At 48.9% G+C, this 12,063-nt stretch overlaps 1 protein-coding gene across 5 annotated transcripts in view; it reads right to left on the bottom strand.

Annotated features, from left to right (window-relative positions):
* Positions 1 to 557: 557 nt before the first annotated feature.
* GNG12 (G protein subunit gamma 12) overlaps positions 558 to 12,063 on the bottom strand; it is a 537,018-nt gene continuing 525,512 nt past the window's right edge. For all 5 annotated transcript variants that reach the window (XM_085602312.1, XM_085602309.1, XM_085602311.1 and 2 more), the window contains one exon: positions 558 to 1,437. In XM_085602312.1, coding sequence (XP_085458438.1) covers positions 1,312 to 1,437 — 126 coding nt within the window. In that variant the 3' untranslated portion in view covers positions 558 to 1,311. The remainder of the gene's footprint in view (positions 1,438 to 12,063) is intronic.

Here is a 12,063-nt window from a genome sequence, read left to right as displayed (position 1 = left end):
CAGCCCAGTTCTTCCATCCAACCACCAGTAGGAGCAAGGCTCCATCTCGGCTTGCTCACTTTTCCCCCTGCAATCGGGCATTTTTCACAAGCTTATAGGTTAGTAGAGAAAGCGCATGTAGCCGTAAGTGGAGGAGGGATTGGCCTTGACATATTGATTTGGGTCATGACACAAGTGAGATGATGGTTCCAAAAATTATTTCATAACTTCCATCACTGAAGAAAATGGCTCAAGTAACAATTTGCATAATTAAATAAAACCCCTTTAAATGTGGGGGTGTCTGTGGTGCAATCTCAAAACGTTATCAGAACGTAAAGTACTCTACATTCCAATTAGCATGATGGCTGTATGTTAGAACTTCTTACAGTGCTTGACACTTCCAACTTTGCTTTTGTTTTAAAAACATATCATGACATTTACATCACAATCCATATTTTTGCATATTACCTGCATCTGCCACAAGAAACCTGATAAAAACAAACATTGCGAGCCTGCGTGCTACTAAGCAATGTTTTAATGAGATTGACGGATAGGAACAAATGAATTAATAATGTTGGTTTGTCTTTGATAAGCACATTTTATTTGTGAAGTCGGACAGATGGATCTTTAAGATTCACAACTTAATAATGCACATGTGCTTCTTAATGTTCAGTATGACTTTGGCATCTGAATAGGTTTGACAAATGAGCGTTCATGTACAGCATGTTTAATACAATCATTGGTGTGTGTGTGTCTACAATTTTGATTGCGCAATGTACAATACATTAGGACAAGCAAAATGACAAGGTTTATACCACAGTGTTCCAGAAGTCCCATTAACATCAACATTTACGAACATAATACATTGAAAATGGTAGTGTTTTATCTTTTTCAATATATGTACAAACACTATAAAAAATTCATAGTGAATTAAGATTGAATACTTCTTGCCCTGCTAAATTATTGAGGAAGCAGAGGCAACTTTGGTCTAGACTTTGTGTTTTTACAATACTTTGGACTGAAAAAGTTGACATTGCACATTTCACAACAGAGAGAATACAAAACAAACAGAAATGCAGAGACTATGATCTATTACTCCTACTTTCAATTTACAAGAATTAATACAATTTGGTTTCTAGGATCATTACCCCTCAGTAAGAAAGCCAGCGTTAAAGAAAAACCAAGAAACAATTTAAAATGAATTTACACAGAATTCAAATGATTATGATTATTTAGCAGTGGATATATGCAGATTATTTTTTCCTTTGTGGTGGTGTTGGTCAGGAATGTGGGAAGAGGGAGGGCAAAAGACCTTTCTAATTGCAATTTGGATTACAGTATAATACACGGTTTCTTATCCTTGAAAGGGTTTTCTGAAGTAGGGATTCCCATTAGCAAAGGGTCATTCTTGGCATGTTCGTCACAGTAGCGCATTAGATCTGCGGATGCTTTGGAAATCTGAAAAATAAGACAAAATGCCATCCATAATTATTCTTTAAAATCCTACGTTTAACGCGCGCGCACACACGCACGCACACACACACACACACACACACACACACACACACACACACACACACACACACACACACACCTGCAGTCAAACATTTCAACAGCCACACCCCAGAAGTAAAAATATTACAAGAAGATTTCTGACTGTCAAACAGAAACAGTACTTAAGATCATCTCAATTATCAGTATTGGAGCAATATTATGTAATTGCAAAGACAGTGGTTTTAAAAAGAAACATTAAAAGGTTTGGGACAACTTCACTCTCACTCTCAAACCACTCTAAACCGTTCCAATTTCTTCTGTTTTGTCTACATGAGTATGTGGCTACATAGACAATAAGGATGATATTTTCATGTTTCACACACATGCCACTTATAATTGTGTATGAATTTAACAGCAATACTATTTATTGGTAAACAGAATGCCTGTGTATAACATACATTTGAATGTGCACGTTTTACTTTTATACCAAAATAAACAGTTTCGAAAAATACAGATGTAATGCTTAATAACAAAGTACCTGATATATTTGCAAAAAAGGAAATTAGGATATAAATTCGTTAATTGTGTTATAATAACTTGAGAGACACCTGATGTAAGAGCCTAATCAAATAAAAGACTGAGCAGCCAGTTAACATTGTAAAGAATGTAATGCAAGACCTATTTCTTATTCTTTTAGTAAGTCTGCAATTGGTTGACAAAGCCCACTGTATAGAAATTTAAGAGCAGTTTGCTTTACCCAACCAGTTTTAAATGTTAGATCTATTTCTAAGACTTTCTCACTAGTTGCAAGACGAGCTATACTTCACACTGCCATTTAATCTGGAAAACTCAAACACTAATTGTTGGTCTAATCTCCTTTGGTTAGCAGCTTAATTGATTAGTTCTTTAATATTATATTGTCTTTATAGCCAACTGGGCACTTACACATTAAGTACACAAATATTCTCTGATACAAGGACACAAAAAGGTTCTGAAGATGAGCTCTTTAGTTTTCGGCCCAATGGACTGTTCGCCACAGAGCAAATAGTGGTAGGGTATTAATTAGAATCCCACATGAACAAAGCTGAAGCTGAAAATGATCCAGACACATCAAAACTACTAGACCTAATGAGTACGGTTGACCTAAAGCAACTGGTCATTGGTGCCACACATAAGGCAGGACACACACTCAATGGCATTTTTTCCAATAATGGGCAACTATCATTCACTGGCACGCTCCCGGTGGTCTGGTCAGATCACAGGGCAGTGCTATTCGAGGTTTCGCCCCCTGACCGAGGTACCAAGAAACCAGTGAAGAAACAGGTGGTCAGCCGTGCATGGAATAGGGTGAAGGTAGATGAATTACAGAACCTGCTAAGCTCTACCTCCTCTATTCTTCCGGTGGATCTAGATGAGGCCATGTCGGTCTATACTAACTGGCTGGAAGCAGCTTGTAACAAGTTAGCTCCTAAAAAAAATCCTCTGTCATAATAGGGAACGACTCACGTCACCTTGGTATACCCGAGAGCTTAGAGAAAAAAAACTGACCTCTAAGCACTTGGAAAGAATCTGGAGGAGGGAGTACAATGAGAGTGAAAAAAATGAATACAAACAAAGCCTAGCGCAGTATAAGCTGTTACTTTATGAAACGAAACAAGAGTTTTTTTGCAGATAAAATAAATTCTGCAGAAAACTCAACCAAAGAATTATTCAAGACAGTTAGGGCTCTAGCACACCCAGCCTCCACATCCATCACTGCGAGTCAATTGTGTGATAAGATAGCCAATTCCTTTTATGATAAAGTTAATGCTATTTTTTCTACATTCATAGGCTCTACAAAGAAAACATTTCTGGTAGACACGGTAGTCCCCAAGATTGAAAAAAGCACAGTGCTTCAGTTTCATAATTTTACACCAATCACAGTCCCAGACATCCATAAACTGCTAGAGAAAGCAAAATCAGGGTCACCACTGGATCCGTGCCCTCCTTCACCTGAACCAGTCACTTTAACTTTGACGGCCATCATAAATGCTAAGTTTGCGGAAGGTTACTTTCCCAAAGTTTGGAAATCAGCATCTATACTTCCTCTTCTTAAAAAAACGAATTTAGACCCCAACGACTCCAATAATTTTAGACCCATATCTAGGCTTCCACTCCCTGCTAAAATTTCTGAAAAAATAATGAACACCCAACTCAGTCGGTTTTTGGAAGAGGGACAGGTGCTGGTATGGCTTTCGTGGGGGACACAGCACGGAGTCTGCTCTCCTTAAATTCACAGAAGAAATAAGGACTACGCTGGATCAAGGAGGAAAAGCTGCCACGATCATGTTGGACCTCTTGGCGGCCTTTGATACGGTCCATCATGTCTTACTGATGGACCGCCTGCAAGAGATTGGAGTAAAGGGTACGGCCTGGAAGCGAATCTAATCGTTTCATATCGTTTCTAGCTAACAGAGTACAGACAGTCACACTAGGAGACTTTTCTGCCAAATCTTACTCCCTTCCTTGTGGAGTCGCTCAGGGGTCTTCCATGAGTCCAACTCTTTTTAATATACATGTGTCGCAGCTAGCTCCCCTGATTGAATCCTTTGGGTTCAGTCTGACTTCTTACACTGACGACACCCAGATTTTAGTATCACTGCATGACAGCTGTGGGTAGTTAGATGGCCCAAAATTGCCTCAAACTTAACTCCAATAAGGGGCGTGGCTTAGCTGGCTGCAAAATGGCCACACTTTAAGTGGGCTCTGCCAGCCAAGCCTACAATCCACTTTCATCCTGCAGACACCCGCGACGAAGTGGCCCAGCACCCCGCTGTCTGTATTCACATCGTCCTGGGGCACCTGTCGCTGTCACTCTCGGCCCTCTAAGCCTCGGAGGAGCCGTGCTTTGCCGCCTGATCTTCCCCTCGGGTCCGGGCCCTGCTGCTGAAGTAACCCGGCCTACCTGCTCCTTCGAAACTGCGGCCTGCCCCGTGCCTGGGAGACTTGCTGGAGGAATCCGCTTGATCCTGGACTGCCTGAGCCGGTGAGTGTATCTGCCGCTGGGGCTCCTCGTGGCGGGACGGGGGGAGGGGGGGGGTGCGCATGTCGCACCATCCGGCCCGGGCCTTCTTGCAGCGCGTGCGCCATTTCCCTGCTCCTCGGCGCCCGCAGTAACGGCCCAGCGTCTCCGGGTCTGGCGCGTCCCCCGTGATTCCCCGCTGCGCATGGTTCCCTCACTTGCGAGACTTCCGGCTTCCTCCAGCGCTCTGCCCATGCCTGCCTGACGCCCTCAGCCGCTCCTCGGCCTCTTCCTCTTTGCAGCCTGCTGTGACTCCGGGGCCCTCGTGGCCGTAACTTCATTGGGCTACGCACTCCTGGCTCCCCCTTGCTGCGGCTGCCTCTCTTCTGGGTTGTGTGGTGGTCGTGCCATGAGGGCTTTCCGCTCCTCCTGCTGAGCCCATTTACGATCCTCACGCCTTCCTGAGAGGGGCCTTGGGCCCTCTGGTGCTGGACACTGCGGCGCCCTGCTCTCCACACAACTACGGCAACCTTTGTGCCCACCTGTTTACAGCGCCTTAGCGCCCGGGGCACTTGCTACCCTGCGGGGGTCTCGCGGCTGGGCTGGGGGTGTGCAAGCCGTTCCGTGGGGCCTTTTCGCTCATCATTGTGGTGCGGTCGTCTCGGCTTTATCCTCGCCAGCCGGCCCGCCACGCTGGCCCTTCGCCGTAGGCTGACTGCCCTCGCGTCTCCCCACTGCTGTCTCCCCCGCGGTCGTGTTTGCACCGGGGTCGCCTTTATCTAGACGACCGCCTCCTGTGGCTGGGTTGCGCTGGGCGGCCTTTGATTCCTGAAGCTCCAGATCACCTTGGTGGGACTGCCTCCCTCATCGCACCTCCCACCTTGAGATCCCCAGAGTTTGAGCCCCTCGCCTCATTGGGCACTTACCCCGGCTTCGTGAACGGCCTCGGAGATTCTTCGCCAATCCTGCGGTGCCTCCCTATGCTCTCCTGCTACGTCGCCAGGTCAGGGGATACATCTCGCACCTGCTCTTGCCACCTCTCCACTGGTCTACTGGGCCCAACCATCACCCGCCTCTGCCCGCCATCCCCAGGTGGTGCAATCTGTGGTACCTCACTCTCTCTGCTTCTTACCTGGCCGCCTTTCACCTGCTCTCCACTGGTGACCTCGCCGGCGAACTGAGCTACCCACCTGTTGCTGCCGGCCATGGGGAGAACCGACCCGAAACAGCCGAAGATCGCCTATGACCAGCACCGTCCGACGCACCAGGGGGGTGCAACCTCTGATGGGTGAGACCCCGCAGCCTTGCTGGAGGTGGCCCCAACACGTGAGGACGATCAAGGCAATCATATTGGACGTCAAATCTACGGTCACTGGCATAGCGGCCCAGCTTGACCAGCTGTCTGCCAGTCTGGACACTGTTAAAGCCAGAGTGGACTCCGAGGACATCCGTCTTCTACATGTCGAATGCAGGGTCTCGGACGCCGAGGATGCAGCCACGCAGTATAGCCAAAAATTGCTACAGATGGACAAGGTGCACGATCTCATTCGCAATAAAAACGCTCCCTTCGCATTACTGGAGTGCCCGAATCCACCAATAGCTCTCGAATGGAGGACTTTGTTGAGCAGCTCATCAGAGAACTTTTTGGTGACATCCTCTCTCCTGTCTTCATTGTTGAGAGAGCCCACCGCTCCCTCGGCCTGGCCCTGGTCTTCCGGCTCGCCCCATCATTGCTAAACTCCTGAACTTCAGAGACGGCAATGCCGTGCTTCAGGCCTGCCAGTGAGAAGGGCGAAATTCGTCATCAGGGCAACTCTCTTTCGTTCTACCCAGACTACACCATAGCAGTCCAGGCGGCTGGCCGCGTGTTCCTTCCGGCGAAGCGGATCCTACAAAACCATGAAGTCTCCTATTCTCTGGCGTATCCCGCCAAACTGCGGGTTCGACAAGGCTCCAAAACACTCATCTTTCCAGACCCCAAGGAGGCCCTGGCCTTTGCTAAGAAGCTGGACCAGTCACATCGCTCTTCACCTGCCGACTCCCAGACCGCCGCGGCCGACAACCTCAGTGATATTGACTGAAATGTTGCCTCCTTTTATATGTTTGCTAATTGTATTTCACGTTGCATACGCTTTAGCCCCGAGCCAGACCCTCGGGTTTTTGCAGCCTCCCTGGGCACATTTCCCAACTCCTTGTTCTGGGCTAGCTTTCCTTAGTCATTTACTAATTTTTCTGTGCTGTCTGCTATGTTACAAGGCTTGGCCACCCTGTCTCTGTGGCAGGGGTGAATGCTGGGCGACGCCATGCCCCAACGGGATAGTTCTCATTCTGGACATTGACTTTCCCTTTCCCTCTTGCGGGTCCCTGGGGTGGTAGCGGGTGGTGTCTCAGCCTGATTGGGGGTGGGTTGGAGTGGGTGCGGGGGGTCCCTTAGGGATGTTTGACTGGGGGGGTGGTGCAGGTGGGAGTCTTTAGGGTTTGTTGCCTCCGTCTGAGGCTATGTGGTTCTCTGTTGTATTGTTTTGCACAATTGGTTTTTCCATGACTATCACTCCAACCTTGCCTTTGCACCCTGTTGGTTTATTATTCTTGCACCGCTTCATGTCATTGGCTCCTTCATGACACGCCGTTCCTATTTTGTACGTATGTCTTATGCACCTTATGGGCTTATTGTCATGCTCTCTCAATGCACCTCAGTTATTCGACTCTCCGCCATGGGCATTGCGAAGAATGTATTGGCGCCCCCATGTGAGGCTCTGTTTGAATTTTGGATCTCATTAAACACGGAGGCGCAAAGTGATATTGTACCGACCTCATTCTCCCACCATTCGTTGCAGCACCACACGCATTTGCACAAACAGTTCTTCTTCCCTATCGCCTTGTGTATCACCGCTCTACCTGACATGGCTCAATGACAGACGCTATCCTATGGACCTGGAACGTCCGGGGACTCAATGACTTTCGAAAGGCGTGACTGGTCCACGCCCACCTCGCTCGGCATAAGGTGGACGTCTGTTTTCTGCACGAGACCCATCTCATGCACGCCACGCCCTCTAGGCTTCTTTCCCGACACTGGGGCGAAATTCACTCCTCTTATTATTCTAACTACTCTCGGGGGGTATCCATCCTGTCACGTAAGGGGCTTCCTTAGCAGACTTCCCAGGTGGTTCTCGACCTTGGGGGACACTTTGTGCTCTTTTATGGCACTCTACACGCCCAGCCCTTGATCCTTGCTGCTCTTTACGGGCCCAACTGCGATGACCCTGACTTCTTCACACAAGTTTGGCACCACATTTCCGCCCTTGGCCCTGCTGCGCATCTGGGGGGGGGGGGGAGGACTTCAATAGAACACGGTCTTCTACCCTTGATCGGTCCGGTCCCTGCAGGTCTCACCTGCGCGCCACCGCCCTCCTCAGCTCCATTCTCACTGATCACTCTTTGTACGATGCATGGCGCCACACTCGCCCCAACTCGCGCGAGGGCACTTGTGTCGCTGGCTCCCGCGGCTGCTGGTCCCGCTTGGACCTCTGAGTCACTACCCTGGACACCCTACCTTGGCTCACCTCCGATCAATCACATGGCGCGCACCCTGTCCAACCATGCTCCTGTTCGCATATGCCTGTGCCTTCCACACTCCCCTTGCCGTGCTTTTTCCAGGCGGCTTCCCCCTAATGCTCTTCGTGACCCGGTATTCTGCGATGAAATACAGACTGCAATCACAAACTATTTCGAGCTTATTTAGGGTTCCGTAGATTACCCGTCCATGTTATGGGAGGGTTTTAAAGTCGTTATACGAGGTGAATGTATCTCTAAACAATCCGGTGTCCTTCCTTCCATCCGCGGCACTCTTGACAAACTGGAAAAGAAGATCAAGGACCTCGACTCTTCTCACGCTCAAGACCCCAACCCTGATAAGCTTGCCCAGATCCGGGGGAAACTTACAGATTTCGCTGATGAGGCCAACAGAGAACTTGCTTTTCTAGGCAGAGAGGCTAGGGCGTGCCGTTTTGGTGAGGGTGATCGCCCTGGAAAAACCCTGGTTAACCTTCGCCCACTTCGGGCCGCATCCTTTATTAACGCCCTTCGGGATGGCGGTCCTGATCGGACAACTTCACCTGAAGAAATCAAAGCGCGCTTTATTTCATTTTATACACAACTTTACACGGCCGGCTCAGCGCCTTCGCGCGAGTTCCTTGATCAATATTTTGACACCCTCCAGTTGTTATGGCTCGGTAATCCCCACTGGGAGTTCCTTGACGAGCCTTTCTCCAAAGAAGAGACACTAGCTGCGATTAATAGTATGCCTGGTTACAAGTCCCCTGGTTTGGATGGCCTGCCTGCCTCCTTCTACAAGGCGTTTGCCCCTATTTTGGTTCCTCACTTAGCCGCAATGTATAATGAGTCCTGTGAGACAGGACAGTTCCCCCCATCACTGCGCGAGGCCTCTTAAAGCCGGACAAATCACCTGAGTTGCGAGACTCTTATCGCCCCCTGTCACTCAAACACAGACAATAACATTTTCGCTAAACTGCTCGCCTCGCGCCTTTTTCCCCTTATGCCGCTCATTGCCTGCCCTGATTAGTCCTGTTTTATCCCTAGCTGTGCTACCTCCCACAACCTTCGGACCATCTTTTCCGTTCTTCACCAAATAAACTGTGCTCCCGGCAGTGGCCGCCTTGCTTGACGCCACTAAAGCCTTTGACACCTTAGAGTGGCCCTTCCTGTTTTACCTTCTCCCTCGCTTAGGCTTTAGTCCGGTCTTTATATGCAAAGTGTTGCTCCTCTATACCCTTCCTACCGCCCGTCTTCGGCTTAATGGTCACATTTCTGATCCCATTTCCATCGAGCGTGGCACTCGGCAAGGGTGTCCACTGTCACCAATGCTTTTCGCCATCGCCATGGAGCCTCTTGCGGCTCGACTGCGCCAACATCACACTCCGAGGGGCATCGGCTTTGCTGCTCGTGCTCTAATGGTTTCTATGTACGCGGACGATGTCATCCTCTACGTCCGCAACCCTCAAGAGAACCTAAGCCCTTTGGTTCATGAGGTAATGCGCTTTGGGGGCTATTCCGGCATCCAGGTGAACTGGAGCAAGTCAGTGCAGTTTCCTCTCACCGATGCAACGGTACCCTTTGATCCGGACTATCCCTTTGTGTGGGTGTCTGAGCCTACTAGGTATCTTGGGATCTGGCTGAGTAAGGACGTCGATCAACTTTGGAGGGCCAACTTTGGTCGCGCGATGGATTGGTTGGAGTCCAGGATCCCCTTTGGAGCCGGCTGCCACTCTTTAGCCGGTCACATAGCCATTGCCAAGATGGTAGTGCTTCCAAAGTTTTTATATTTGTCAATATCCCCATCCCTCTCACTGCTCATTTTTTCCATAAATCTATTCTTTGGTGATCACTCTGATCTGGGCTGACCGACAACCTAGGTTCGCATAGAACATCCTTACACTCCATATGTCGTGCGGAGGACTTGGCGCCCCCGACTTCAAACTCTATGCCCTCAGTGCCCAGGCCAGTTTCCTTCACTTCTGGCTTCATCCCACTCCGTTCCAGCCCCACGTCGCGGTGGAGGCTGACCTAGCCGCCCCGTGGCAGCTTTCTACCGCTTTGTTTGTCCAGGTGAGACCTCCACATGCGGAGATCGATACGGTTGAGACCCTGCGCTGGGCATGGGAGGGGCTCCAGAAAAGTTTGGGTTCGGACATGCTTTCTGCAGATGCGATGCCCATCGCTAATCACCCAGTTTTTCCTCCTCTTCAGTCTTCAGGAATGGTGAAGCACACCACTCGTCTTGGGCTTTCTACTGTGTCTGATCTCTACCCTGGGAACACGTTCTTTACGCCTGCCGTTGACTCTGCTTTATTATCAGCTCAGGGCGGTCTGCAAGAACTTCACTCCTCGTTCCCCCTACCTCCTTCCTCGATGGCCACTCTCAATCTCCTTTACATGTCCCCCTCCCCCAAGAAGTTAATTACTAAAAATCTACGATCTCACGCTGGCAGCGTCTTCCATCTCCACTGACAGGGCGTGTGTGGCGTGGGAGGAGGACCTAGGTGTCGAAATCTCACAAGCCTGTACTCCTGCACTCAGATTAAACATCTCTCCCCTAACTATCATCTACGCCTTATCCACTTTAAGCATTTACACAGGCTCTATCGGACCCCTGCACAATTGCACAAGATGAGTCTCATCGCCAATGATAGATGCCTGCATTCCTCTGCGCCTGTGGCCGATTTCTCCCACCTCGCCTGCCTATGCCCCCAAGTCTCCGGCGCGAAATCTGTGTTGCAATTTCTGAGATCACCTCGTCTCCGGTCCAACCCGACCCTCTGCTTTGTCTTTGAGGCTTTGTTAAACCCTGTCCTGATGCCTCCCATAAACTGATTGCCATGCTGCTTGTCCTCGCGCGGCGCAGGGTCTCCATGTGTGGGGGTCGCAGGCCGGCACCAAAGGTGGCTTTTTGGTTAGAGGATGCTTCACGCTGCCAGACTCTCCTGTCCGAATTTTGGGACCTAATGCCTGCCAGATCCTGCCCACTTGATATTTGGGGACCGCTTGTATCCTACCTTTTGCGTCACAACCCCCAGCACCCTGCGACCTCTCCCGCGCTCCCCGCCGGCGCTCCACCCGCAGAGGCCACTGGTGAATGTCAATGAGTCTCCCACTTACTGCTCTCCCTTCCCCCCTTTATCTTAATGTCTCCCCCTTTCACACATGGTGCCTTTCACGGTGATTCCCCCTTGTTGTCTGGGTAACTCCACTAATTATTTCTTTTATATTGCTTTTCAGTGGTGCTTGTATGCGGTAACCTTCGCTATTCTTTGTCGTATAGTTGTGCATATTATTTTGTCATGGTGCAATCTTGTAATTTTGTTGTGCTCAATCCTCAGTAAAGGTTTTTGGAAAAAAAGAAAAAAAACGTAACTCAAATAAAACGGAGGTGATACTTTTTGGCAATGATCCAAAGTTCTGGACCCCAGCATGGTGGCCGGATTCACTTGGTCCTCTTCCAACTCCCACTAGGAAGGTAAAAAATGTAGGAGTCTTAATAGACAATAAACTCTTTTTTAAGGATCAAGTGAATGCAGTGGTCTCGGCCACATAATACACTTAGAAATCCTGCAAACCTTTTTTACCTTTCCTACCGAAAGACAGACAAAAAACAGTCATTACAGCCTTAGCAATGTCCAGACTGGATTATTGCAATAGCTTATATCTAAATATCCAGGAGGGGCTTATGAAAAAACTCCAGCTACTGCAGAATGCAGCTGCCGGACTGATTTCTGGCATTCCAAAATATGCTTCTAACTCGGCTGAGATTAAAAGGCTCCACTGGCTGCCTGTCAGAAAGAGTTTTGTTTAAAGCGCTATGTGTGGTCCATAAGGTGCTTTATGGAAACGGACCCCTTCACTTGATTCAGCGCTTTCGCTGGTATGTACCTAGAAGATCATTGCGCTCCTCAGAAGCAAAGTTAGTTTCAGCACCCTTTGTAAACAAGCATTTGCAATGCAATAGGTCTCGCATTTACTCAAGTTTAAGCTATTGGCATTGTAAATGACAATGCCCTTTATTTATGTTTTAA

This window comes from Triturus cristatus, chromosome 4_2, assembly GCF_964204655.1.
Source record: "Triturus cristatus chromosome 4_2, aTriCri1.1, whole genome shotgun sequence".
Taxonomy (NCBI): domain Eukaryota; kingdom Metazoa; phylum Chordata; class Amphibia; order Caudata; family Salamandridae; genus Triturus; species Triturus cristatus.
This window is presented reverse-complemented; position numbering and strand designations above follow the sequence as displayed.